The following is a 25,792-nucleotide window of genomic DNA, read 5'->3' on the forward strand; positions in this document are numbered from 1 at the left end:
AATGATTGGAACCATTTCCCTGTTTGACCACTAGGTTTTATGGATATTATGATACCTCCACTGTGGGGCTCTATTGTCGAAAACGAACAAAGCCTCCACACAAGGGGGCACCAGGCCATGCTAAACAAATTTGCGTAAAACGATAGTGGTCAGAACCATACATTTTGGGGGACTGGGGATCTAAAATGCAATATACTGTATCACGGAATTGTACCATTTCTAAAATTGTCGTATTTAAAAAATAATAATAGGTGAAACTTCACAAATGATCCAATGGATAATCATTTTAAAAATGGGTAGGTGCAAAAACATTTGCTTTTTTGCCATGGCAAAGGTGGCCAGGTATGTGTTTGTCACTAGTTAACACATCTATTTACACATTTTCTCTTCTTAAAATTGGATTTTAAACCTAAATCTCACCTTAACCCTAACCTCAACCACACTGTTAAACTTTGCCTAACCCTAACCTTCAATTAAGACCAAAAAGCGAATTGCTCTTTTCATTAATTTGTGCGATATAGACAATTTTGTGGCTATTTTATGTAGTGGAAACCCAAGTGTAGGCTACATAGAAAAGCTGTTTGGCTCTCAGACAACTCACGAATAGGATGAACTTTGCAGCAGGTGTTTATGATTAATAAACGTTCCTATGCTGGTGGGTGGTAACATTTAAATATAACCCCGCCCTGAAATGAAATGTAGACAAAATTATTTGCACTTCATCTCACAAGAAACATCTGAAGTCACACATTCAGGTTTGGCACTTCAAGCCCAAATATATCTAACATTGACTAAAACGATGACTTAGTGACTTACATTGTTGTTAAACATCATTGGTAAGCTCTAGACATTGTCTTTCAGATCAAAAAAAGTGGATGCGTGGACTGGTGTGGGTGTTTAACAGACAATTTGTTTGTGTATATTGACATTTCATTAGATCCTTTTACAGTATTATTTATTCATATATTTTATTATCTAGATCCCTGAAATTCAACTCTGGACCTCGAAGCCAGTTTGTTCCCCTCTAATTAGGGACTGATTTAGAACTGGGACACCAGGTAGGTGCAATTAATTATCATGTAGAACTGAAAACCAGCTGGCTCCGGACCTTGTGTGTTAAGAGTTGAATATCCCCGTTTATAGATGTAATATTTTTCATTGATTGAATATTATTGTTGTTAATTTCTTTGAAATGTTGTCGAAAAAAAGAAATAATTTCCTTTTAGGAACCATTGCTGAAAATGTACTTGAAAATAAAACAATGGTTCCTCTAAAACCTCTGACTACTGTGTGTGTTTAGCTCTATTTGAACCTCAGATCTACTTCAGGGACATTCATAGTTAGAGACCGCATTGGTTCCTATATGAACGCCTCCCCTAGATAGATAGTTGGTGTGTATGTATTGATATTTAGGCTAGATATGCCATTTTAAAATTGACATAGTTCTGTCCTTGAGCTGTTCTTGTCTATTAATATTCTGTATTATGTCATGTTTCATGTTTTGTGTGGACCCCAGGAAGAGTAGCTGCTGCTTTTGCAACAGCTAATGGGGATCCTAATAAAATGACAAATACCTTTAGCATGACATCTTCATGTTTGTGTGACAGTTTTGAATGTGGGTCAAAAGGAAAATGAAAGTACTTTCTGAATGTTCTTCACTCCTGCCTGCCAAACACCGACCCTCACCGCCGTTAACAGAACCATGGGAAAACAGTGCTAGATAGGCAGGGGTGAAGTACACTGTCTACCTGTTGCCACCGCCTCCCGCTAGCACAGCAGGTGGGAGGCTAGGGCGACACTGTGTACTAGCTAGCTTGCTAGTGAGAGACACTGTGTGGTAGCTAGCTTGTCGCCCCAGCCTCCCACCTGCTGTGTACAGGTACAGAGTCCTCCTTAGGACAAGCTGACTGAGCTAGCACACAATGTCTTTTGCTCCTTCCTCCTGTGGGAAAACAGTGTGTGAGGGAGGGTACGGTGTACGGTGTCTACCGGTGTACGGCTAGCTAGCTACCATTGTTGCCCGCCCTTTCTTCTGTGGGGTTTATCGGCAGCTGGCATCCAACATTAATGTGCATTAACCCCACCTATTCTACTGGAGCAGCCCTACCTCCCGCCTGTCCTAACTTAAAAACATAGTATAAAGAGGGGTTCCTGCACATGCAGAAATGCCCGGATTGCAGACCGTAATTGCACCCTTGTCGTAGGACCTGGAGAAGCCAACTTATATAGGCAGCACACCTACAGGGCATTTCCATCGTCTTCTCAGCCTCATCTGTAAAATCATTACACTGACATAAATGTAAGAACATAAATGTTTTATGTCGAAATATGTGAAGACACCAAGAATGGCAAAGATTCAAACATGTTTCAACTCACAAATCTGATAGAGTATTTTTATATGTTCCCGCTTTATAGCTAATGTAAATGCCGAACATGAAAGAATTGACAGGTCAATGTTATAATTAGGGAAGAACGATATATCGGTGAACATATCGAAATCGGACGATATTACCTAAAAATGCCAACATCTGTAACAGCCCGATGTCTAGTTTAACGCTGATCTGCAAAACCGATGCCAAAGATGACGTGCAGACCTATAGAATGTAGGTACATGACGTGCAGACCTATAGAACGTAGGTAGATGACGTGCATACCTATAGAACGTAGGTACATGACGTGCAGACCTATAGAACGTAGGTAGATGACGTGCAGACCTATAGAACGTAGGTACATGACGTGCAGACCTATAGAACGTAGGTACATGACGTGCAGACCTATAGAACGTAGGTAGATGACGTGCAGACCTATAGAACGTAGGTAGATGACGTGCAGACCTATAGAACGTAGGTACATGACGTGCAGACCTATAGAATGTAGGTACATGACGTGCAGACCTATAGAACGTAGGTACATGACGTGCAGACCTATAGAACGTAGGTACATGACGTGCAGACCTATAGAATGTAGGTACATGACGTGCAGACCTATAGAATGTAGGTACATGACGTGCAGACCTATAGAACTGTAGGTACATGACGTGCAGACCTATAGAATGTAGGTACATGACGTGCAGACCTATAGAACGTAGGTAGATGACGTGCAGACCTATAGAACGTAGGTACATGACGTGCAGACCTATAGAATGTAGGTACATGACGTGCAGACCTATAGAATGTAGGTACATGACGTGCAGACCTATAGAATGTAGGTACATGACGTGCAGACCTATAGAATCGTAGGTACATGACGTGCAGACCTATAGAACGTAGGTACATGACGTGCAGACCTATAGAACGTAGGTAGATGACGTGCAGACCTATAGAACGTAGGTACATGACGTGCAGACGTGCAGACCTATAGAACGTAGGTACATGACGTGCAGACATGACGTGCAGACCTATAGAATGTAGGTACATAGAACCTATAGAATGTAGGTAGGTAGATGAATGTAGGTACATGACGTGCAGACCTATAGAACGTAGGTACATGACGTGCAGACCTATAGAATGTAGGTACATGACGTGCAGACCTATAGAATGTAGGTACATGACGTGCAGACCTATAGAACGTAGGTACATGACGTAATGATGCCACGTAAACTTTTGCGCTACACGTGCAACACAGCATTCCTAACCTAGCCCACAATCTCTGCTGTGTGGATCGAGCAGTCAACAAGTCCAGCAGTCATTTGAAAGAGTAAGAACATTTCAGCGAGACAACTCAAAGGCGACTTCCATTAACACCAAGATAATGGAATTCATTGCCCTTGACAATCAACCATTTTCTGGTATTGGCTTTCGCCGACTGGCCTAGCACCGGTACACACTACCAAGTGCGCTATTTTTCAGATGTTGCCCAACCGGAGTTTCACAGTAATAGCGTCACTGCTATTAGCGTCACGACATACATACTATGGAATGCCATTTGGTTCTTAGTGTGTCCAAAAAGATACAAAGCTGTCAAAGCTGTACAAAAAAGTCTGCAAACACTGGCCACGAACGATGTGTTTACAATACCGCGTTGGTAATAAAGCATCATTTGTTCGACTGCAACTTCTGGGGTTGCTAGATTTAGCTTGGTACCTAGCTAGCATCAATAAATGAAAACAATGACCAGTAGAAACTGCATTCATTTTCATTATTCTTAGCAATGATTTAGAAATCTTTGTGAGTAAGTATTAGCTAGGTTGTCACTTGTTGTTCGCCTATTGAAATGACTTAAAAATCATACAATGTGATTTTCTGGATTTTTGTTTTAGATTCCGTCTCTCACAGTTGAAGTGTACCTATGATACAACTTACAGACCTCTACATGCTTTGTAAGTAGGAAAACCTGCAAAATTGGCAGTGTATCAAATACTTGTTCTCCCCACTGTTTATATGGGGGATACAACCAACCATAAATCTTTAACTGTTACTCGTTTCAGGCATAGGTCGCGCATGACTACCTTACAGGAAAGGCATTTAAACATAAACATATATTTTTTAAAATCAAAATGCAAACTTGTATGCCATCTCTAAATAGGAATAAAATTGTTAAATTACAAGCCTAGTTGGTTTAGCCACGGAAAAAGCCAGGAACCTTCCCACTAGCCATGATTGGCTGTGATAATGGACACGTCGGGAGATGGTTTCGGATTGGTCTGTTATGTAGCACGCTTCTGTCTATAACATGAGATCAGTATGTGTAGGTAATCCTTTTTAAGTGTTTATTTTGAGAGATATCACGAAGAACTGCATAAGTGTTGCTAATTGCTCTCCTTTTTCTGGAGGACCGAGTTTTAAAATCAGTGGAATACCCTGTGGAAGCAGAGTATGATATCTAAGGAGATGGAGAAAATTCTGGCCTTTTGACAAACTCAAAGCGAGCTGTCATGTGCCTTTTACTGAAGAGTGGCTTCTATCTGGCCACTCTACCATAAAGGACTGATTGGTATAGTGCTACAGAGATGGTTGTCCTTCTGGAAGGTTCTCCCATCTCCACAGAGGAACCCTGGAGCTCTGTCAGAGTGACCATCTGTTCTTGGTCACCTCCCTGACAAAGGCCCTTCTCCCCCGATTGCTCAGTTTGGCCAGGCAGCCAGCTCTAGGAAGAGTCTTGGTGGTTCCAAACTTCTTCCATTTAAGAATGACTTCACAACTGGACTGCTGACGTTATCTACCCGAAGGAGATCCGGCTGGCTCCTCCGTCGCGACGTTACCTGAACGCCCATCTGCGGCCTGCTAACCGTTAGCTGTTTTACCGGCTGCTCTCAGAATAGACAATCGGACAATTTATTTATTTTTATTATTATTATGTTTCTTCTTGGGCCTCTATAACTATATATATATTGTTTTTATTTTATTTTTGTTGTTGTGTGATTTGGACTAATCCCCTCTACCACACGGAACCCCACTAATCTACTGACGGAACGCAAGAGGTGGCTAACAACAGACCTCCATCCTATGCTAGCTTGCTACCGATGTCCTGGCTAGCTGTCTAAATCGCCGTGACCCCCAAACCAACCACTCCACTCACTGAACTCTTTTGATCACTCGACTAAGGATGCCTCTCCTTAATGTCAATATGTCTTGTCCATTGCTGTTCTGGTTAGTGTTTATTGGCTTATTTCACTGTAGAGCCTCTAGTCCTGCTCACTATACCTTATCCAATTTATTAGTTCCACCACCCACACATGCAATGACATCTCCTGGTTTCAATGATGTTTCTAGAGACAATATCTCTCTCTTCATCACTCAATACCTAGGTTTACCTCCACTGTATTCACATCCTACCATACCTTTGTCTGTACATTATACCTTGATGCTATTTTATCGCCCCCAGAAACCTCCTTTTACTCTCTGTTCCAGACGTTCTAGATGACCAATTCTTATTGCTTTTAGCCGTACCCTTATTCTTCTCCTCCTATGTTCCTCTGGCGATGTAGAGGTGAATCCAGGCCCTGCAGTGCCTAGCTCCACTCCTATTCCCCAGGCGCTCTCTTTTGATGACTTCTGTAACCGTAATAGCCTTGGTTTCATGCATGTTAACATTAGAAGCCTCCTCCCTAAGTTTGTTCTATTCACTGCTTTAGCACACTCTGCCAACCCGGATGTTCTAGCTGTGTCTGAATCCTGGCTTAGGAAGACCACCAAAAATTCTGAAATTTTAATTCCAAATTACAACATTTTCAGACAAGATAGAACTGCCAAAGGGGGCGGTGTTGCAATCTACTGCAAAGATAGCCTGCAGAGTTCTGTCCTACTATCCAGGTCTGTACCCAAACAATTTGAACTTCTACTTTTAAAAATCTACCTCTCTAAAAAACAAGTCTCTCACCGTTGCAGCCTGCTATAGACCACCCTCTGCCCCAGCTGTGCTCTGGACACCATATGTGAACTGATTGCCCCCCCATCTATCTTCAGAGCTCGTGCTGCTCGGCGACCTGGAACATGCTTAACACCCCAGCCATCCTACAATCTAAACTTGATGCCCTCAATCTCACTCAAATTATCAATTAACCTACCAGGTACCCCCCCAAAGCCTTAAACACGGGCACCCTCATAGATATCATCCTAACCAACTTCCCCTCTAAATACACCTCTGCTGTCTTCAACCAAGATCTCAGCGATCACTGCCTCATTGCCTGCATCCGTAATGGGTCAGCGGTCAAACGACCTCCACTCATCACTGTAAAACGCTCCCTGAAACACTTCAGCGAGCAGGGCTTTCTAATCGACCTGGCCGGGGTATCCTGGAAGGATATTGATCTCATCCCGTCAGTAGAGGATGCCTGGATATTTTTTTTAAAATGCCTTCCTAACCATCTTAAATAAACATGCCCCTTTCAAGAAATTTAGAACCAGGAACAGATATAGCCCTTGGTTCTCCCCAGACCTGACTGCCCTTAACCAACACAAAAACATCCTATGGCGTTCTGCATTAGCATCGAACAGCCCCCGTGATATGCAGCTGTTCAGGGAAGCTAGAAACCGTTATACACAGGCAGTTAGAAAAGCCAAGTCTAGCTTTTTCAAGCAGAAATTTGCTTCCTGCAACACTAACTCAAAAAAGTTCTGGGACACTGTAAAGTCCATGGAGAATAAGAACACCTCCCAGCTGCCCACTGCACTGAAGATAGGAAACACTGTCACCACTGATAAATCCACCATAATTGAGAATTTCAATAAGCATTTTTCTACGGCTGGCCATGCTTTCCACCTGGCTACTCCTACCCCGGCCAACAGCACTGCACCCCCAACAGCAACTCGCCCAAGCCTTCCCCATTTCTCCTTCTCCCAAATCCATTCAGCTGATGTTCTGAAAGAGCTGAAAAATCTGGACCGCTACAAATCAGCCGGGCTAGACAATCTGGATCCTTTCTTTCTAAAATTATCTGCCGAAATTGTTGCCACCCCTATTACTAGCCTGTTCAACCTCTCTTTCGTGTCGTCTGAGATTCCCAAAGATTGGAAAGCAGCTGCGGTCATCCCCCTCTTCAAAGGGGGGGACACTCTTGACCCAAACTGCTACAGACCTATATGCTTCAATGCCATACAACTCTCCTTCCGTGGCCTCCAATTGCTCTTAAATACAAGTAAAACTAAATGCATGCTCTTCAACCGATCGCTACCTGCACCTACCCGCCTGTCCATCATCACTACTCTGGACGGCTCTGACTTAGAATACGTGGACAACTACAAATACTTAGGTGTCTGGTTAGACTGTAAACTCTCCTTCCAGACCCATATCAAACATCTCCAATCCAAAGTTAAATCTAGAATTGGCTTCCTATTTTGCAACAAAGCATCCTTCACTCATGCTGCCAAACATACCCTTGTAAAACTGACCATCCTACCAATCCTCGACTTATGCGATGTCATTTACAAAATAGCCTCCAATACCCTACTCAACAAATTGGATGCAGTCTATCACAGTGCAATCCGTTTTGTCACCAAAGCCCCATATACTACCCACCATTGCGACCTGTACGCTCTCGTTGGCTGGCCCTCGCTTCATACTCGTCGCCAAACCCACTGGCTCCATGTCATCTACAAGACCCTGCTAGGTAAAGTCCCCCTTATCTCAGCTCGCTGGTCACCATAGCATCTCCCACCTGTAGCACACGCTCCAGCAGGTATATATATCTCTCTAGTCACCCCCAAAACCAATTCTTTCTTTGGCCGCCTCTCCTTCCAGTTCTCTGCTGCCAATGACTGGAACGAACTACAAAAATCTCTGAAACTGGAAACACTTATCTCCCTCACTAGCTTTAAGCACCAACTGTCAGAGCATCTTACAGATTACTGCACCTGTACATAGCCCACCTATAATTTAGCCCAAACAACTACCTCTTTCCCAACTGTATTTAATCAATTTATTTATTTTGCTCCTTTGCACCCCATTATTTTTATTTCTACTTTGCACTTTCTTCCATTGCAAAACTACCATTCCAGTGTTTTACTTGCTATATTGTATTTACTTTGCCACCATGGCCTTTTTTGCCTTTACCTCCCTTCTCACCTAATTTGCTCACATTGTATATAGACTTGTTTATACTGTATTATTGACTGTATGTTTGTTTTACTACATGTGTAACTCTGTGTCGTTGTATCTGTCGAACTGCTTTGCTTTATCTTGGCCAGGTCGCAATTGTAAAATTGTAAATGAGAACTTGTTCTCAACTTGCCTACCTGGTTAAATAAAGGTGAAATAAATAAAATAAATAAAATGATGGAGGCCGCTGTGTTCCTGGGGACCATCAAAGCTGCAGAAATGTTTTGGTACCCTTCCCCAGGTCTGTGCCTCACACAATCCTGTCTCAGAGCTCTACGGACAACTCCTTCAACCTCGTGGCTTGGTTTTTGCTCTGACATGCACTGTCAAATGTGGGACCTTATATATACAGGTGTGTGCCTTTCCAAATAATACCCAAGCAATTTAATTAACCACAGGTGGACTCCAATCAAGTTGTAGAAACAAGAGGAGGAGGAGGAATAGGAGATGGGAGGAGGTAGAAGGGGGAGGAGGGAGGAAGAAGGATTAGTTGGGATAAGGAGGAGATGGAAGAAAGAAGATCAAGGGAAGAGGTGGGAGGAGTAAGAGGAGATGGGAGGAGGAGTAGGAAGCATCAGGAGAAAAAGGTAGGAGGAGGGAGCGTGTGGCTGGTGAGAATGAAAGGATGTGGGATACCAATGGGCAACCCCTCAAACCCCAACATGTGACAGTAGTTATTCCAACCAAGTCGCTCAAGATCCAATGCGAAATTCGATGTCCTTCCAGGTACCCAGGACCCAGCACATTGGGAGATGTGTTCAAAACCAGCCTCTAGGGGCAACAGTGAGCACTATTGGTGTTGCAGATATCTCCCTCTCTCCCTTTCCCTTTCCCTTTCCCCCTCTCCCTCTCCCTCTCCCTGTCCCTGTCCCTGTCCCTGTCCCTGTCCCTGTCCCTGTCCCTGTCCCTGTCCCTGTCCCTGTCCCTGTCCCTGTCCCTGTCCCTGTCCCTGTCCCTGTCCCTGTCCCTGTCCTCCAGGAGTGGCTTTAGTGGGGATCATTAACTGAGCTCTGAGGGAAGTTAAACTCCTAGGAATACAGCCAACACAGATACGCATGCTCACTAACACACATATGCACAGCCAACAGGTTTCAACATCAGAGGAAGAGATGAGCGATCCAGACCCAGATTATAACTACTCTCTTAGAGCTCCACTGAGAAACCTTTGATGTTTCACAACCTCTGGCAAAGACCTGCTAAAGTCTGGCTGTACCTCTGCCAGTGTGTCTGTGTATCTGTTACACTGTTGTCTTTATCCTCAGTTTGTTTCATTGCTGAAGATGGGCGAGGATGAGGAGAGGAGGGGGAGGAGGAGAGAGACAGGAATTGGAAGAGTAATTTAAGAGATACTCACCAATAACAAACAGAGGAAGAGAGACTCTTTCTGACTTCCTTTCTGTAACATCTTCACACCTTCCCCTGAGAAAGAGAGAGGAAGAGAGAGAGCCAGAGAGAAAGAGAGTCAGATGTACAGTACATGCATTTTGAAACCCGTGCCTCATACCCCTACCATGTCTCATAGTGCGTGTGGGTTATACTCCATTGACTGTGTGTGTGATACTGCTCTCTACTTCAGGTTATTATTCCTCTGCCCTGCTGATGTGATGAGATCATTAACCATTCCTCTATTAAAGCCCGGTCACTGAGGAGAGAGAGAGGGAGTGTGTGAATGGGTGAGAGCAGCCTGGCAGAGGAGGAGAGGATCAGCCTGTTAAACCTCTGACACAGATGTATTATGGGTAAACAGTCATTAGAGGGACTGTGCTATTTGCTTTTGCTTTAGTTACTGTCACATATCTAGAAACCCCTTTAACTCCTCTGCCAGCACATATTTACCACACTTATACAGGCACTGTATGTCACAGGGAAACACTCTCTCTCTCTCTCTCTCCGATCTGTACTTAGGTATACAAGCATTCACTGGTACATTTTTTGTTCATGAATTTAAGGAATAATGTCAATGTAAAGGATTTAATTGTTTATAGCAACACTACGTGTGTGTGTGTGTGTGTGTGTGTGTGTGTGTGTGTGTGTGTGTGTGTGTGTGTGTGTGTGTGTGTGTGTGTGTGTGTGTGTGTGTGTGTGTGTGTGTGTGTGTGTGTGTGTGTGTGTGTGTGTGTGTGTGTGTGTGTGTGTGTGTGTGTGTGCATTCCTATGTGTGTATTGTGTCCATCTGTGTGTGTATTGTGTCCATCTGTGTGTGTATTGTGTCCATCTGTGTGTGTTTGGGTCCATCTGTGTGTGTATTGTGTCCATCTGTGCGTGTATTGTGTCCATCTGTGTGTGTATGTTTGCCAGGCTCAGCCCTTACCTACAGGAGACTGATTTTTATTGGCCCACTCCAAGCGCTACAATAACAGTGAGCTCGTATTTCTCTTAATAAATGATGTGTGCGTGTGTGCCAATAAAGTATAAATAATGTCGTCAGTGTTATTGGAAGGCGATGCCTTGGTGAGAGAGAGTCTTTTCCCCCAGAAACACCAACTATGTAAAGCGGAGTAAAACAGAGACATTAACAGCAGGTCAATAAACACACAGGATCTCAGATCAGTTTCAACACTGTCCAGGCTCAGGGAAACTCTGTGTCATTAGGGACATTCTTAGTTACAGGTTTGTTTATTTGTGCAGTTTAAAGTGCTTTTATAAACAGATCCAGTCTTGTCTCATTCTGTGAGAGTGCAGGCTTTCTGACACACCACATTAATGACCCACTGCAACCTTTAACGGAGTTGTATTATTGGATGTAAACAAACACAGACTTTTACTGCAGCCTAATTGCTCCCACCACAGCTAGCTAGTGTGCTCTCTCTCTTTCCTTCAGAGGCTGTGTGTGTGTTTGTGCATACATGTGTGTGTGTTTGTGCATACATGTGTGTGTGCTGGCGTGCTGAAGAGTGGGTGTGCAGGCAGGCAGTAAATCCTGCAGCCCTGCAGTCAGAAGGAGGACTGAGCTGTTGCCTTGTTTACCTGCCTGTTTACCCCCGTTATAAACCATAGCATGCATACATATAAACAGAGCGAACTTTCTGACAGACCACTGGGCTTGTTCACATTCACTATGGTTGCACAACAAACATCATAAATCGGGCCTTTTGGCGTTGCACGTGCAATCGTATTCATAATGTACATTATTCAGAGTGTTAAGTGAGCCACACCAGCCAAAGAGAATGATCCACTAGTCAGTCAGTGTCTCAGTGTGTCCCTCCCTCCCTATTGGCATGGGAGGCAAGTAGTCTAGCTGTTAAGAGCGTTTGGCCAGTAACCGAAAGGTCGCTGGTTTGAATCCCTGAGCCAACTAGGTGAAAATCCTGCCAATGTGCCCTTGAGCAAGACATTAGCTCAGGATAAGAGCATATATTAAATGACTAAAATGTAAATGTAGTACAACGGAAGTGTAGATCACTCTCTTACACAAACACACAGAACAAAAAGTTAATTAGACAAACCCAGGATCGGATGGGAAAATTCACATGTAAGACATTCTGTCTCAGACCCATAGCTCACAGCAATCTAAGGCTGTCTGCCTGTCTATAGGGGTAATTATATTCACTGCGAATATGTATTTGAATAGTAACTATGACACACAGTCTCTGCATTGGAGAGGTTGTGTCACACACATACTGTAATTATTGTTATCAAGTAAATTTCTCATGGAGTCTCTAACAGATAATTGCAGCATATGCAAGAAAAAACAGGTTGAAAGAGAGAGACGGAATTGAGAGAGAGAGAAGTGACAGGCTTTTCACTGTGGTTTCACAGACATTAAGAGGCTGTAGTATTGGTGTACTGTAGTGTACTGTAGTGTTGGTGTACTGTAGTGTACTGTACTGTATTGTAGGGGTGTACAGTAGTGTTGGTGTACTGTAGTGTACTGAATTGTTGGCATACTGTATTGTTGGTGTGTACTGTAGTGTTGGTGTGTACTGTAGTGTTGGTGTACCGTAGTGTACTGTATTGTTGGTGTATACTGTAGTGTTGGTGTGTACTGCATTGTTGGTGTACTGTAGTGTTGGTGTGTACTGCAATGTTGGTGTACTGTGGTGTACTGTAGTGTTGGTTTGTACTGAATTGTTGGTGTAATGTAGTGTTGGTGTGTACTGTAGTGTTGGTGTGTACTGTAGTGTTGGTGTACCGTAGTGTACTGTATTGTTGGTGTATACTGTAGTGTTGGTGTGTGCTGCAATGTTGGTGTACTGTGGTGTACTGTAGTGTTGGTTTGTACTGTCGTGTTGGTGTATACTGTAGGGTTGGTGTGTACTGTAGTGTTGGTGTGTAGGGTAGTGCTGGTGTACTGCAGTGTTAGTGTACTGAATTGTTGGTGTAATGTAGTGTTGGTCTGTACTGTAGTGTTGGTGTACTGTATAGTTGGTGTGTACTGTAGTGTTGGTGTGTACTGCAGTGTTGATGTACTGTTGGTGTGTACTGCAGTGTTGGTGTACTGATGGTGTGTACTGTAGTGTTGGTGTATACTGTAGTGTTGGTGTACTGTAGTGTTGGTGTACTGTAGTGTTGGTGTACTGTAGTGTCGGTGTGTACTGTAGTGTTGGTGTGTACTGCAGTGTTGATGTACTGCAGTGTTGGTGTACTGTTGGTGTGTACTGCAGTGTTGGTGTATACTGTACTGTTGGTGTACTGTTGGTGTGTAATGTAGTGTTTGTGTGTACTGTAGTGTTGGTGTGCTGTATTGTTGGTGTGTACTGTAGTGTTGGTGTGTACTGCAGTGTTGATGTACTGTTGGTGTGTACTGTAGTGTTGGTGTATACTGTAGTGTTGGTGTACTGTAGTATTGGTGTACTGTAGTGTTGGTGTACTGTACTGTTGGTGTGTACTGTAGTGTTGGTGTATACTGTAGGGTTGGTGTGTACTGTAGTGTTGGTGTGTAGGGTAGTGCTGGTGTACTGCAGTGTGAGTGTACTGAATTGTTGGTGTAATGGAGTGTTGGTGTGTACTGTAGTGTTGGTGTACTGTATTGTTGGTGTGTACTGTAGTGTTGGTGTGTACTGCAGTGTTGGTGTACTGTTGGTGTACTGTAGTGTTGGTGTACTGTAGTGTTGGTGTATACTGTAGTGTTGGTGTACTGTAGTATTGGTGTACTGTAGTGTTGGTGTACTGTAGTGTTGGTGTACTATAGTGTCGGTGTGTACTGTAGTGTTGGTGTGTACTGTAGTGCTGGTGTACTGCAGTGTTAGTGTACTGAATTGTTGGTGTAATGTAGTGTTGGTGTACTGTAGTGTTGGTGTGTAATGTAGTGTTGGTGTGTACTTTAGTGTTGGTGTACTGTTAGTGTGTACTGTAGTGTTGGTGTACTGTAGTCTGGTGTGTACTGTAGTGTTGGTGTGTACTGTAGTGTTGGTGTATTGTTGGTGTGTACTGTAGTGTTGGTGTGTACTGCAGTGTTGGTGTACTGTAGTGTTGGTGAACTGTAGAGTTGGTGTGTACTGTAGTGTTGGTGTACTGTAGTGTTGGTGTGTACTGTAGTGTTGGTGTACTGTAGTGTTGGTGTGTACTGTAGTGTCAGTGTGTACTGTAGTGTTGGTGTGTACTGTAGTGTCGGTGTACTGTAGTGTTGGTGTACTGTAGTGTCGGTGTGTACTGTAGTGTTGGTGTACTGTAGTGTCTGTGTACTGTAGAGTTGGTGTACTCTAGTGTTGGTGTACTGTAGAGTTGGTGTATACTGCAGTGTCTGTGTACTGTAGAGTTGGTGTACTCTAGTGTTGGTGTACTGTAGAGTTGGTGTACTCTAGTGTTGGTGTGCTGTAGAGTTGGTGTGTACTGTAGTGTTGGTGTACTGTAGTATTGGTGTACTGTAGTGTTGGTGTACTGTAGTGTTGGTGTACTATAGTGTCGGTGTGTACTGTAGTGTTGGTGTGTACTGTAGTGCTGGTGTACTGCAGTGTTAGTGTACTGAATTGTTGGTGTAATGTAGTGTTGGTGTACTGTAGTGTTGGTGTGTAATGTAGTGTTGGTGTGTACTTTAGTGTTGGTGTACTGTAGAGTTGGTGTACTGTAGTGTTGGTGTACTGTAGTGTTGGTGTACTGTAGTGTTAGTGTACTGTAGAGTTGGTGTGTACTGCAGTGTTGGTGTACTGTAGAGTTGGTGTACTGTAGTGTTGGTGTACTGTAGTGTTGGTGTACTGTAGTGTTAGTGTACTGTAGAGTTGGTGTGTACTGCAGTGTTGGTGTACTGTAGTGTTGGTCTACTGTATGTAGCACCATGCAGCGTATGTAATGGTTATATTCATGAAGCTGTTATTGTATCAGATGATCCATAAAGAAAGAATGTGTTTAGCTAGTCTGCTATAGGGGTGCGGGTGTCACCCTAACTCAGGTATTACACACACACACACACACACACACACACACACACACACACACACACACACACACACACACACACACACACACACACACACACACACACACACACACACACACACACACACACACACACACACACACACACACACACAGGAAACGTTTCTCTCTCTCTCTCTGTGTGACAGCTCAACTGAAGTGTCTGAGAGACACACTGACGATCACTTAAACAACTGATGGGAATCAGAGATAGAGATCACCACTAACTCCTACACTATAAATTGTCAATCAATCAGATTCAGATGAGATTGATTACACTACTTTAAGAGGGAGATTGAGTCCATGCCCTCTTTTTTTCATGGTTTCAGAAGACAGGATGGGGAGTGGTGGATAAGTGGTGATAGCAGGCGGTTGGGGGCTGAAATTAGCTTAAATGAACCACAACCTGTGTGTGTGTGTGTGTGAGAGTGAGTGAGTGAGTGAGTGAGTGAGTGAGTGAGTGAGTGAGTGAGTGAGTGAGTGAGTGAGTGAGTGAGTGAGTGAGTGAGTGAGTGAGTGAGTGAGTGAGTGTGTGTGTGTGGGAGACCCAGTGGCGCTGCTGGGCTTTCAGGATAAAGATAAGAACATTTTACTTTTTATTTTGATGAAAAAACTTGTCTTCTGAAAAGGAAGTGAGAGCTGCCAAACGACTCTGCCCCGAGGACCTCATTATCAGACTAATCGAACACATTCAGCACACACGCACACACACACCCAGAAGCTTTCATCAGGCTCTAGCCAAGCTCCTCAATCCCCTGCGAGTCCCCGGCGCCCCACACACTCAACACACTCACACTGGAATGCACTTCTCTATTTGAAGAGCCTATCTCTCTCTCCCTTCTCTCCCCATTTCTTTCTCTATCCCTCTCTCTCTATCCCCTATCCTTCTTGCTCCGTCTCACTCTTTCCCTTTTCTCTCTCTCCCCCTTCCGCTCTCTGCCCCTCTCTCACTAATTTCCTTTCCCTATCTGTCCCCCACTTCTCCCTCTGTCTGTCCCCCCTCCCTCCTTCTCTTGTCATCCTTCTTCCCTCTCCCTCCCTCTCTCTCTGTCCTCCCGGTTAGGACATGTCTGTTTTGAAAGCCAACCTCAATCTCCCAAGGCCCCGGGGAATTAATCTTCTAACGAGAGTTAATCTCACATAAACACACTGAGAGTCATTATCTGTGTCAATAACGGCCTGACAGACCCACATCCCGGGCACAAACCAATACTTTCTACAGACCGACACCTCGGGCACAAACCAATACTTTCTACAGACCGACACCTCGGGCACAAACCAATACTTTCTACAGACCGACACCTCGGGCACAAACCAATACTTTCTACAGACCGACACCTCGGGCACAAATCAATACCTTCTATAGACCGACACCTCGGGCACAAATCAATACCTTCTATAGACCGACACCTCGGGCACAAATCAATACCTTCTATAGACCGACACCTCGGGCACAAATCAATACCTTCTATAGACCGACACCTCGGGCACAAATCAATACCTTCTATAGACCGACACCTCGGGCACAAATCAATACCTTCTGTAGACCGACACCTCGGGCACAAATCAATACCTTCTACAGACCGACACCTCTGGCACAAATCAAGACCTTCTATAGACCGACACCTCTGGCACAAATCAATACCTTCTATAGACCGACACCTCGGGCACAAATCAATACCTTCTATAGACCGACACCTCGGGCACAAATCAATACCTTCTATAGACCGACACCTCGGGCACAAATCAATACCTTCTGTAGACCGACACCTCGGGCACAAATCAATACCTTCTGTAGACCGACACCTCGGGCACAAATCAATACCTTCTGTAGACCGACACCTCGGGCACAAATCAATACCTTCTATAGACCGACACCTCGGGCACAAATCAATACATTTTATGGGCAGTGTGCACATAGCCTGTCTTCTCTTGAGAGCCAGGTCTGCTTTTGGCGGCCTTTCGTTTGCATATAGTCAAAGATTTCCTTAATTTTGGGTCAGTCACATTGGTCAGGTATTATGCCACTGTGTACTTTCTGTCCAAATAGCATTCTAGTTTGCTCTGTTTTTTTGTAAATGCTTTCCAATGTGTCAAGGAATTATCTTGTTTTCTCATGATTTGGTTGGGTCTACTTGTGTTGCTGTCCTTTGGTTCTCTGGGGTCTGTTTGTGTTTGTGAACAGAGCCCCAGGACCAGCTTGCTTAGGGGGCTCTTCTCCGGGGTTAATTTCTCTGTATGTGATGGCTTTGTTATGGAAGGTTTGGGAATCGCTTCCTTTTAGGTGGTTATAGAATTTAATGGCTCTTTTCTTGATTTTGATAATTAGCGGGTCTCTTCCTACTTCTGCTCTGCATGCATCATTTGGTGGTTTACGTTGTAGACAGAGGATATTTTTGCAGAATTCTGCATGCAGAGTCTTAATTTGGTATTTGTCCCATTTTGTGATTTTTTGGTTGGTGAGCGGACCCCAGACCTCACAACCATAAAGTGCAATGGGTTCTATAACTGATTCAAGTATTTTCAGCCAGATCCTTGCTTTTACACCTGCATTGTTTGCTGTTTGGGGTTTTAGGCTGGGTTTCTGTACAGCACTTTGAGATATCAGCTGATGTACGAAGGGCTATATAAATAAATTTGATTTGATTTGATCTAATTGGTATGTCAATTTATATGTTCCTTTTGATGGCATAGAAGACTCTGGGTTGAGGTCAGTGATAAAGTAGTCTACAGTGCTACTGCCCAGAAATTAGCTATAGATGTAACTACCATAGGAGCCCCCTTGAAGCCTATCATTGACTATGTACATACCCAGAGTCTGACAGAGCTGCAGGAGTTGTGACCCATTTTTGTTGGTTATGTTGTCATAGTTGTGCCTAGGATGGCATATGGGTTAGGGAATGCCGTCACCTCCAGGTAGGTGTTTGTCCCCCTGTGTGCTGAGGGTGTCGGGTTCTTGTCCGGTTCTGGCATTTAGGTTGACACAGCATAGTACATGTCCCTGAGCCTGGAAATGGTTGATCTCCCCCTCTAGGATGGAGAAGCTGTCATCGTTATTAAAGTATAAGGATGATATTAGGGGGATATAGGTAGCACACATGAGGACATTTCCTTATTAATTTTAAGCCAGATGTAAAATATTGCTGTTTTGACTAATTTAATAGAGTTGGTTAGGTCTGCTCTATAGCAAATAAGCATACCTCCTGAGTCTCTTTTTCACACCTGGTAGTTTGGTGGATAGGACTTCCAACTCTCTGTAACCTAGAGGGCAACCAGTGGGTCTGTCTCCTTATACCATGTTTCTTGTAGGATGACAATGTCTGTATTTCCAATTTCTATGATGAAGTCAGGTTTCTGGCTCTTTAGGCCAAAGGCAGATGACCTCAGACCTTGTATATATCAGGATGAGATAGTAAAAGCTTCCTGTTCCATAATGTCTAGTGTTGTTTTTGTGTGGTTTAGGCCCGGACCATCACAGTAGATATGAGCAGAGTATGTTGAGCATCTGATACATGCCTCTTAGGTCGCAGGATGGGGATTGTTTGGGTGCAATAGTGGAGGTTGCGCCTGTTGCTCTGCTCACGGTCTGGGCATAATTATGTCCTGCTCTCATGTTGAGGTCTGTGCTGCAGGGGCCGAAGAGGCATAGGTCTGATATGGTATGGCCTATATTCTGTGTGGCCAGGGTATGCTTGGGGTAGTCTTAGCTGGTTGGGGTTTGCCTGGTGATGCTGTGGTCTGGGTGTAGGTCTTCTTGGCATGAGTTCTCTCGGTGCAGGTCCTTCCGGAGTGGGTCTTGCAGGTCTGGGAGGGTGTCTCGCTGGTCTGGGCGGGGTGTCCGTTGCTCTGTTGCTCCTGTATGAGGTGTTACGGCTACGGTTGAGGGTGACGTCCTTCAGGGTCCTGGCAAAAGTTGGGATTGCTGCCTTGTAGAGGTGGACCTGGTCGTAAAGGCAGTTCAAGTCCAGGGTGGAGTGGTGGGCCAGGTAGACATTAGGTTTTGAGGCACAGTCTCTTGAAATGCTTGCATTCACCCGCTGTATGGTGGCATGGTGAAAGTATTTTCGTGTTAGCAGGGTTGAAATAACCACTTGTGCATCTCTCTTCAATAACCATCACTAATCAGCAGGATGGAACACGTTGAGCTGCTGTATTCAACAACAGATGCGTATTTATCAGTATCACGTTGATTGAAGGTGATCTAGTATTCTTGTAACATCCCTGGCACACAGTTTCATTAATTATGTATCCTCACCCGTCAATGAGCAATGTAAAACGCTTTGAGTGGTGGAAAAAGTGCTTTATAACTCCAATCCATTGTGTCATCATAAGCATTAGTCATATGCAACAAACATTTTCCATTACAGCAGTTAAGCAGAGTGAATAGTAGCCAGCTAACGCTTGATTTGATCTAACCCGACAGAACTATCCATAACTATTAACTGTTATTAAGTCATTACTGATCCTGGACCTGTCAGTGTTGGTCTACAGACAGACTGATTTATTGGAAAATCCCCCTAGAGACCCAGGAGGGTCTTCTACACACACACACACACACACACACACACACACACACACACACACACACACACACACACACACACACACACACACACACACACACACACACACACACACACACACACACACACACACACTTTGCAGCCAACAAACAGCACAAGTATTAAATACACATTGAAATACACATGAAAATACACCTAGGCATTAACAGCAGTTGGAAGTGAGTAGGTGGGTGCGGAAGGGATTGAAAGGATAGAGTTTGATTTCTTTACTGAAAGACTACACTGTAAAAAAACAAAAAAACATGTTGATTCAACGTACAATTGGAAGGCAACCAGCTGAGTGAATAGTAGCCAGCTGACGCTTGATGTGATCTAACCCGACAGAACTATCTATAACTATTAACTGTTATTAAGTCATTACTGATCCTGGACCTGTCAGGGCTGTCAGTGTTGGTCTACAGACAGACTGATTTATTGGAAAATCCCCCTAGAGACCCAGGAGGGGCAATCATCTTCCACACACACACACACACACACACACACACACACACACACACACACACACACACACACACACACACACACACACACACACACACACACACACACACACACACACACACACACACACACACACACACACACACACACACACACACACACACACAGAGAGAGAGAGAGAAAAACACAGAAGGTAAGCGACAGAACAACAGCTGTCTTCAGATAGCATCTGTCTTATCTTTCTCTCTTTCTCTCTCTCTTGGGTAAATCTATTTGTATTCAATCCAATTTTGACAGCACCACTTTTGATTCGATGTTAAAAATGATGACATTTTAATTTCAAAACATTATTTTCAAGAAATAATATAATATTTTGACAACACTGTTTGTAAGCTTTAAAATAATATCAAACTCAACCGTTTCTATTTTCCAGTGATGAAGACATGGATGTCTCATGGTAGGGTGGGGTATGCAGAATGGGTCAACTTAGAGAACCTTTATCTCCTCAATTCAAACCATAAAGTGACAGAATGTTCAGAATAATCCTAGATATCCAGTCTAGTTTAACTTTCTATGTGAATCCTAATGTTCATGCAGCAAAATGTGTTTTGGAGTTATTTCTGTAAACCTGGTAAACAGATTTGATTGTTTTGTTTTTCTGTTCCCCAACTTTATCCCTAACCATGAACCCCGGGTCTTATCCCAAGCTCCCTTCCTCTACATGAATCCTATCTCTCTCTAACCCCAACCCCTGTTCCCTGATCTCTCTGTGGTAACAGATGTGATCTATCATCTAAAGGACGCAACGGAAATGAATGTTTAACCCCGTAATGGATATTTACTGTGAGTTGATAATGACTCTGTCAGATTAGGATGTGGCTTCTCTAACAAAGCAATCAGGGAGCAGATGAAGCCAAGAACCCAATTAAACCCTTTCTCACACAGACGCGTGCATATTCGCGCGCACACACACACACGCATACATACAAGTACACGTGTGCACATATGTGTGCATGCACAAATACAAAGCGCATGTGTTTCATATGCCTGTGGTTGAATTCTGATGACAATTAAACCAATACTTTAATGAAGTGAAGTGCTGGACTCTTGGTATTCGTCTCAACCTTCTGTAGTCAATGTCTGTTTTCCATTCTAAAGCCTTCTCTCCTTTTCTCCTGTACTTTCCTCTCCACATTTTGCCCTCTCCTCTCTGTCTCTCTCTCACAAACGTACGAACACACACACACACACAACACACCATCCTGCTGCTTCCAACTAATGAACAACTCCTAAACACAATCAGTCAGATACTGGAGGATTTCTCCTTTAAAGCCAATTATTCCTCTTTAATACATACAGACCTGCCAAATGCTCTCATATCTCAAACACATGTTACCACTACAACTAACCTCCATGCAGAAACATCATAAACAGAGCTGGGGGAAGGGAGAACATTGGGTACTGAAGACAGTTTGTTCTCATTAGAACTAAACACTTTGCAGCCAACAAACAGCACAAGTATTAAATACACATTGAAATACACATGAAAATACACCCAGGCATTAACAGCAGTTGGAAGTGAGTAGGTGGGTGCGGAAGGGATTGAAAGGATAGAGTTTGATTTCTTTACTGAAAGACTACACTGTAAAAAAACAAAAAAACATGTTGATTCAACGTACAATTGGAAGGCAACCAGCTGTGTGTTTGCTCAACAAAATGTTTACACACAAACATTTTGGAGCTGGTTGCCTTACAATTGGACATTGACTCAACATATTTGTTCTTCTTTTTTTATGGTGCATCATCATAAACATCAGATGATTAATGGAGATGAAGCTTATATCAGATTGTTTCCATGTTTTCAGAGAGACTCCCAGAGTTATTAAACAGGTTCATATCATCACAAGGCTGTACTGATACAACTGTGTGCATGCAAGTGTGTGTGTGTGTGTGTGTGTGTGTGTGTGTGTGTGTGTGTGTGTGTGTGTGTGTGTGTGTGTGTGTGTGTGTGTGTGTGTGTGTGTGTGTGTGTGTGTGTGTGTGTGTGTGTATCTGGTGTAGTCTCTTCATCTCTCTTCATCTCTGATTGCTTTAATTACAGACTGGCTGACCCCTTTCAGAGTGCAGGAAAAACAAACTCTTAATGCACATTAAAAGGAGTTGTAACACACACACACAGACACACCTCCAGCCACACCACTCAGTAGTCCCTTTGATTTCTGTCTTACGTGATCCGTCTTTCATCGTCGCCTCTCCCTGATCCCTCTCTTCTTTACCTCCACTGAGGCAGAACGTTTCTCTCTCCATATTACCTTTGTCTAATGCTTTATCTACTGAGCGTTATTGTAGGTGGGCGGGTCCATTTACTGTGTCTAACTCATTAGCAGGTGGGAAAAATGGTTTCGGTCTGCCTCTCTCTGTTCCTTAGTCTTTAGCATGACAGCAGAACGGCTGACCATCTGTCTGTCAGTCCATTTGTGTTTAGTGTGGGATGGTTATGGTTATGGTGTCTGTAGCACAAGAGTCGAGGGGTCAGAGAGGGGCTGGGCTCTAGTGAGTAGAGGACTCCGAGCAGTGGGCTATGGGACCCTGGGCTTTGGTCTGACGGACTGGACTGACAACGTCTCATTAGCCTCAAACAGCCAGACATACAGTCGAAGAGAGAGAGAGCAGTGACCCTTCTGTCCCTTCTCCCTCTTCTCTCCTCAAACACATTAGGTTATAACACAATTATTACTGAAAGTGAATTGATGCATTGAGGATACACTCCTTCAATTACACACCATGTTAATATAGGGACATTGGATCTGCTTAGATTACGGTGTATTTTGAAAGTTAGAACAACATCTGTTACAGGTCAGCTCGTATGGTTATCTATTTACACATTTAAAGATAAGGAGTTCAACATCCTCTATTGAGACAAGCTCAATCACCTTACAGGGAGATATTTGTGAATCTGCTTATAAGCTTGAGTGTTACATTTGAATCTATATTAGGATACATATTGTTTGAATTTGACATTATCTGACATAATGAGAACTTTCTGCTACGTGTATCTGGAGACAGGATATGTGTTTGTTCTCCAGAAATCTGCATTAATTTGTAAACTTAATATAGCCTATTAGGTCTATAGTGCAGGCTTGTCAGGCACACGTCACCATTGTCCTTGTACAGAACATTCTAAACCTTCAAAATAAGATATGATGTCTTTAAAAATATATATATAGCTAAGTTTAAAATGTTATCAGCAGAATTTCAGTGATACAGATAAATTCCTTACTATGCTACTAAAAAAGCTATTAGCCTATCCGAATTATTACTACGCAAATATTAATATTATCATTGCTACATTTGTTGTTATTATGATCAGTATTTCCTTTCATCCATTTAATCCTGCGGCGCCATACTAAAGCTTTGAAGATGAGTTACACTTTTTCTTTCTGACGTTTCTTCTTTATTTATCCTTTCTACCTCAAACATGAAAAACTGCGGCGGTGTGCCGGGGGGAGAGGGAGAGGGTTCGGAGAGCAGAGACACAGAGTGAGGGATTGATTTCCACCCTCAGCGCTGCAGCCGTAGTTCAAAGCTCCTGACTTCAGAGAGCGTCAGGACCCAGCATGTCGAGCCCGGGTTAGGCTGCCTGTCTGCGGCCAGGAGTTCCCCCAGGGCCCGGGGAGGGCGAAAACCAGGCGGCACCGTCAAAATAATTATGCGGACAGGATTGAGAGAAGAGTAAAGCACACACCGAGACCGGGACCGATCAGGACCCGTCGCTGTCTCAGAACCCGCTGTCTCTCTCGGGAGATGAGAGGTGAACTAAGAGCCCATGCTCTCTTCATGTAACAATTACCTCCACGATGGTAGGCTACATCCCTAATGGATCAGTAATAAACCTGGTGCCCTAAACATTATTACTTCCCAACATACCACTTAGCGACCACACACACGCACACACTGCGCTCTATTATCGTTGCAATTAACTACAGGTCTAATATAAACTGAAATACGGGTATGAAAAAGAAAAAGAAACTCCGGTTTAGAGCAATTACTCGGCTATATTATCACATCTTTAAGGCAGATAAACAGGCCTATTTAAATATGTAGATAATTTGACATTTGTCCATTTATATCTCAACAACAGTGGCTAACTTTTCTGAATATTTGCTTCATTTTCGACCAAACAAACAGTGTAAAACATGCAGTTATTTTCGAAAATTAAAATGACAGTTAAGTAGGCTATATATGTGTCTGCAGCATAAATGCTCCAGGAATTTCCCCAAATCTTGCAGCAATCCCGTTTTACATTCCAAAGCACTTTACCTGCGTGTAGGGTGGAGTTGAGACGGGACAGGTCTGGCGGCGTGTAGCCTATCTCTCTGAGCGGACTGCTGTAGCTTAATGATCAGACTGTATTGAGCAGTCTGACAGGCATCACCAATATCTAAACAGCTGTAAACAAATCCTTCGTTAATCTTGCTGTTTTCAGCCCACCGTGTGCATGCCCTGCGATCCAGAGTAGCTCCTCCTCACAGGAAAATATAAATTTTCTCCGCCCTAGAAGATGAGGATCAACCTGATGCAGGTAGCGAATGGTATTTATGTGCCTCCACAACTCCACTACGACATCTAGAGGTGAACCCCAAACAATACATCTCCTCTTGGTAGGCTATTGAATTAACCTATTCTAGCTAATGTTAGGCTACTGATGTGGTGAGACGGAGACCATTCAATAAATCTACTCACATGTATCTGCATCTATCCTTTCATCAGTGTGCCATCAAGCTATTTGAGAGAGAGAGAGGAAGGGAGAGGAGGGGTTTGTGTTTGTATCTGGTATCCGTGTTGTTGGTCCATAAATAAAAGGGGAGCCATTAAACTTCATACTTTGTACCTTTAAAGAACATGAAAGCTTCAGACTCTGGTTCATGTGTCTAAGATTTGAAATGTTCCTTCTGGTTTATGAGTGTTGAGTTATTGATGTGATGTTTATTTATTTGTTTATCAGTCGGCGCCAGTTGTTTGGGACGGACCGAACCCTGGACTTTCCCTGAGGCACGAGAACTGACCAAAGAGACTCCACCACTCTGTCTCGCTGTCTGTCTTCTCTCCTTACTCTGCCCGGTCTCCCTCTCCCCTTCCTCTCCGCTCCTCCGCAGGAAAGAGCAGATAAAAGAGGTGCTTAGAGCTTCTGAGGAGAGAGAGGTGTGTTTGAAGAGCTAACTCCTGTAAGTCCTATAATTATACCTTTCTGTCCCCCCTCTCTCTCTTTCTCTCTCTCTCCCCTCTCACTCCTCTCTCTCTCTCTGGCAGCTCTGAGCCCGGTGGCCCTCTCATCCTCTCATCTCTGATCCTCACAGGAGCAGCTTCCTTCCTTCCTGACCGACAGACAGACAGACTGACAAACAAAGAGACCAGTGAAGAGCAACAGAGCCTCACTGGGATGAAAACACCTATCATATTACATTACTCCAGATTACTACTACCATAGGACCACAGCCAGAGTAAACAGAACCCCAGTCAGCTGTCTTCTAAAGCCAACAGCGATAAGGCCACAATATCAGGTCTTTAATAAAGACAGCTGGTGTAGGATGAAGTTATGTAGCTACTGGAGCCAAAACAAATATCGCAGACTTCTTCTCTCTATTTAAAGTTTAAACTATATTTAGCCATCCATGTAAGTCACAGGAGTTCCAGGCTCCTGACGCTTTGCATGATGGGTACTCTGTAAAGGTGGGCATATTCTATCCTCTCCTGTAAATACACGTCCTCATACACACAACACACACACGCACACAGACGTGTATGCTGTCCTCTAACCACTGTACTCTTCAACAGGAGAGCAAATTCTGTTACCATGGTGACTGCAGTGTCAGCTAACC

The 25,792-nt window shown here is 43.7% G+C and overlaps 2 protein-coding genes across 3 annotated transcripts in view; one reads left to right on the forward strand and one right to left on the reverse strand.

Moving 5' to 3' along the window:
• Nucleotides 1-24,389, reverse strand: part of edar (ectodysplasin A receptor) — a 70,143-nt gene extending 45,754 nt beyond the window's left edge. Inside the window, exons 1-2 of one of the 2 annotated variants that reach the window (XM_052522566.1) lie at nucleotides 24,234-24,389; nucleotides 9,890-9,954 (exon numbers count right to left, since the gene is read on the reverse strand). In XM_052522566.1, coding sequence (XP_052378526.1) covers nucleotides 9,890-9,940 — 51 coding nt within the window. In that variant the 5' untranslated portion in view covers nucleotides 9,941-9,954; nucleotides 24,234-24,389. Of the gene's footprint in view, nucleotides 1-9,889; nucleotides 9,955-22,141; nucleotides 22,236-24,233 lie in introns of those variants that run through there. The other variant, XM_052522565.1, reaches the window with a different exon arrangement.
• Nucleotides 1-25,792, forward strand: part of LOC127931025 (uncharacterized) — a 254,429-nt gene that overhangs the window by 48,575 nt on the left and 180,062 nt on the right. The window lies entirely within an intron of this gene.

The sequence above is a fragment of the Oncorhynchus keta genome, chromosome 7, assembly GCF_023373465.1.
Source record: "Oncorhynchus keta strain PuntledgeMale-10-30-2019 chromosome 7, Oket_V2, whole genome shotgun sequence".
Taxonomy (NCBI): Eukaryota; Metazoa; Chordata; class Actinopteri; order Salmoniformes; family Salmonidae; genus Oncorhynchus; species Oncorhynchus keta.